Source organism: Salvia splendens, chromosome 4 (genome assembly GCF_004379255.2).
Source record: "Salvia splendens isolate huo1 chromosome 4, SspV2, whole genome shotgun sequence".
In the NCBI taxonomy this organism is placed as follows: domain Eukaryota; kingdom Viridiplantae; phylum Streptophyta; class Magnoliopsida; order Lamiales; family Lamiaceae; genus Salvia; species Salvia splendens.
Window position 1 is genome coordinate 11258347 of NC_056035.1, and position 3904 is coordinate 11262250.

A 3904-nucleotide genomic window follows, 5' to 3' on the forward strand; every position below is an offset into this window, starting at 1 on the left:
ATTTTCATAAGTGGACGATACAAGTTTTAGTGAAAAATCAACAAAGTAAGAAATAGAAAAAAAGTGAGTAAAATATGAGATAGAAGAAGAAAAAGTGGATAAAATATGTGATACCGGCGGGATTTAGCCTTTAATAATTTTTTTAAAATATTTTTCTTCTATAAAGTTTTATGATTTGTTCTTATTTTATATATATAATTATATTAAAGTCTTTATAAATAATCTATAAATCATTAAAAAAAATTAAAAACAACATTTTCAAAATATAGCATATAGTCCTATTCATTTCTGCCTCCGCCTCTGATTATTTTATATGGACACCTCAAAGTGGGAAGATGTGAGTCATATGACTATTTTTTATGGACATTATAAAATAGAAAAATGAGACTAGACGAAGTGAAAATAGAAAAATGAGAGTAGACGAAGCGAATATAATTTGGATGTTACAAATTTACAATTCAACTACATATTATGAAGATTCTAAGTGCATTAGGATACATTTGAACCAAAAATAAAATTTAATTTCAACCGCATATTATGAAGATTCAAGTGCATTAGGAATTTAGGATATATCTGTACCAAAAATAAAATTTAAATACTATATTAAATTTATCTAGTATGAAGAATACCCGATATACTCTAATATGGCTGATAGCAACACTTTCTCTCAAATTTCCATTTTATCCAAACATAAAAGTTCACGATATTTGATGGGTTATGAAGTAGAAAGGCCATGTGCCCAGATAGGATGTATGTGGGCGTGTGTTAATTTACCAAGTATATTAATTTTTGTAATTTCCTGTTAGTATATTATATTTTGACAGAGTATACACAGCTGGCTGGACTCTCTGGTATCTTATTTTTAATAAATGGATTTATGTTATTACTATATTTAGTTATTCGGTTTGCCAAATACAATTAATTTATAGTAATTAAGAGATTATAAAAGCTCCATGATTTTGGCCTACAGTGGAAAACTTAGCAAAAAAGCCTGAATGAAAACCAAAACAAAAAGCGAAAACCCCATCCCAAAATTCACAGACTCACACTCTACCTCTCTTTTCCGCTTTACTGCTTCACCTTCCCCAAAGGAGGAGAGAGGGCGAGGGACTGCGCTGCACGTCGGCGCATATTCTCGCGGTTATCTCTCCTTTTCAACCTCCCTAATCCTTCACATGGACTGATTCTTCTTCTGTTGTGTTAATTTATCCATGGGTGGTGACTACAATAAATTGGGGTCAACGAATTGCAGATAGTGAAGCCACATTCTGATTTGGAGTCTCTGCAATTCGACTGTGCCCTAGAATTCGTGTGATTTTGGATTGCTTTTTTGTGCTTCTGTGTCTCACTCTGGCGGACCTCAGAGGAACTCTAGCGTTCCTGCTGTCGCCGATTCCTTCCGGCCGTTGCGATTTCAAATCGAGGAGGAGAAAGCACAGGTTCTTCCAGAGCGGCCCCAAAATGCTATGGATAATGAGGTTTTCCGGATTCTTTTCGGCGGCGATGGTGATGATTGTGCTCTCCCCTTCGTTCCAGTCCTTCCCGCCGGCGGAGGCGATTCGTTCCTCGCACACCGATTCGGTGCTCAGATTCTCCACGCCGACGCATTCCGGCGACAAATTCTCCTTCCGCCGCGCGCCGGCGTTCCGCAATGGCGGGGAGTGCCGTTCGCCGAAGGCGGAGAATTATAGCGTCTGCGATCCGTCGCTTGTCCACGTGGCGATCACGCTCGACGTCGAGTATCTGCGCGGCTCCGTCGCCGCCGTTCATTCGGTTCTTCAGCATACCAAGTGCCCGGAGAGTGTGTTTTTCCATTTCCTAGTGCCGGAAATTGGTTTCCAGAGTCTGGTCCGATCTACGTTCCCGGAATTGAAGTTCAAGGTGTATTACTTCGATCCGGAGAGAGTGCGGAATCTCATCTCCAGCTCCGTCAGGCAAGCGCTCGAACAGCCGCTCAATTACGCCCGAAATTACCTTGCAGATCTGCTTGAAACATGCGTCACACGAGTGATCTACCTAGATTCGGATCTCGTCGTCGTCGACGACATTTCGAAGCTCTGGAGCACGAAATTGGGGCGGAAAACGATCGGCGCGCCGGAATACTGCCACGCCAATTTCACAAAATACTTCACCTCGCATTTCTGGTCGAATAGTCGCTTCTCCGGCGTGTTCTCCGGCCGCAGCCCGTGCTACTTCAACACCGGCGTGATGGTGATGGATCTGGGGAAGTGGAGGCGGTTCGGGTACACGCGCCGCATAGAGCGGTGGATGGAGGTGCAGAAGACGAGCGCGAGCCGCATTTACGAGCTCGGCTCACTGCCGCCGTTCCTGCTGGTGTTCGCCGGACACGTAGCGCCGATCGAGCACAGGTGGAATCAGCACGGATTGGGCGGCGACAACGTGCGCGGCAGCTGCAGGGACCTCCACCCCGGCCCAGTCAGCCTGCTGCACTGGAGCGGCAGCGGTAAGCCGTGGCTTCGGCTCGACTCCAAGCAGCCATGTCCTCTCGACTCCTTGTGGTCGCCCTACGATCTGTACGGCCATTCGACATAAGATATTTTTTTCGTTGCCGCCCACTTTGTAACAGAGCTCTTTCTCCGCCGGTAAATTCCTTGAGCGACACCTTTTTTTTATCTTTTTCTCGTTTCTTTGCTACATTTTCCCATTTTATTTCCTTATTCAATTATAATCTTGGCTTCAATTCAACCATTAATTTCTTAAACATGTTTTTGTTAGATGATTAACTGTTCTGAATCTGATCGATTTGTGTTTTGTTGTATATTATCTACTCGGATTTTACTCCTTGCGATGTTACAGTTGTATTGTATGGTAGTGTTTACTCCTCTTCCATTTTAAGTTTAATGTTTACTGTGGTGAGATTTTGAAGTTTTGGAGTGGATTTAAAGCTACGAGATTGCCTAGGATATACAGCTATGTTAATACAAATAAATTATGAAGAAGTCTCGATGTTGTCGGCCTACTTGCACTATAGTTTTCTTGTTCCATCTCTACTTCGTAGCTGTGCTTATTTTCCCAATGTTAGTTTTAATTAACTTTATTAAATTAGTACTATCATTCCATGCATATGTTAAGCATTTCTGAAGAATATAATTGAGACAGCAAGTTTGTGTTTGGTGCTCTCCTTTTTATCTTCTGTGCATTTTTTTCTGGGCTTTAAGAGCATGAATAACGCTTGGGGCCGGGCCGCATCTCGCGAGTCCCGGCCCGTCCCGCGCGTTGGAGGAGGAGGCGGCACGGCCTGGGCCGGTCCCCGTGCCGCGATCGCGGCCTGGTGCCCGTCCCGCGGCCCGGCCTGGGACGGCGTTATTCGGGAGCCGGGCCGCATCCGCGAGTCCCGGCCCCAGCGTTACACGCTTCTCGGGCCGGGCCGCAACCGATTTTTATTTATTTTTTTTAAATTCGAAATTTTTTTTATAAATACTACTCCATTTTCATACACATTCAACTTCACATTCAACTTCAAATCTCTTCTTATAATTCCAAAAAATGTCTCCTCGTCAAAGAATATTCGAAGATCAATTGACCCGGGTGTTAGGCGAGGCGCTGCCGGCAATCCAAGAAGAAATGAACAACGAAGTTGAACGCTTCCAAGCTTGGAACGAAGAACAAACCCGGGTACCACGTTCCCGGATGTATATTCACCGGGACCGTGAAGCAGCTGCATTGCGGCTTTTCACGGATTATTTCTCAAGAGATCCGCGATGGAGTGATCAGATGTTCCGTCGCCGGTTCCGGATGCGGAGGCCTTTGTTCCTACGCATTGTCAACGCAGTTGTATCTCGTGACATGTATTTCGGCCAAACTACCGATGCTGTGGGCCGGCAAAGTATATCGACGTTGCAGAAATGCACGTCTGCCATTCGTCAACTCGCTTACGGAACTA

General features: G+C 44.3%; 1 protein-coding gene across 1 annotated transcript; it reads left to right on the top strand.

Moving 5' to 3' along the window:
• The first annotated feature begins 956 nt into the window (after positions 1 to 956).
• Positions 957 to 2856, top strand: LOC121799057 (probable galacturonosyltransferase-like 7). Its single transcript, XM_042198378.1, has one exon. The coding sequence runs from the start codon at positions 1462 to 1464 to the stop codon at positions 2551 to 2553; it is 1092 nt and encodes a 363-aa protein (XP_042054312.1). The 5' UTR covers positions 957 to 1461; the 3' UTR covers positions 2554 to 2856.
• The last annotated feature ends 1048 nt before the right edge of the window (positions 2857 to 3904 follow it).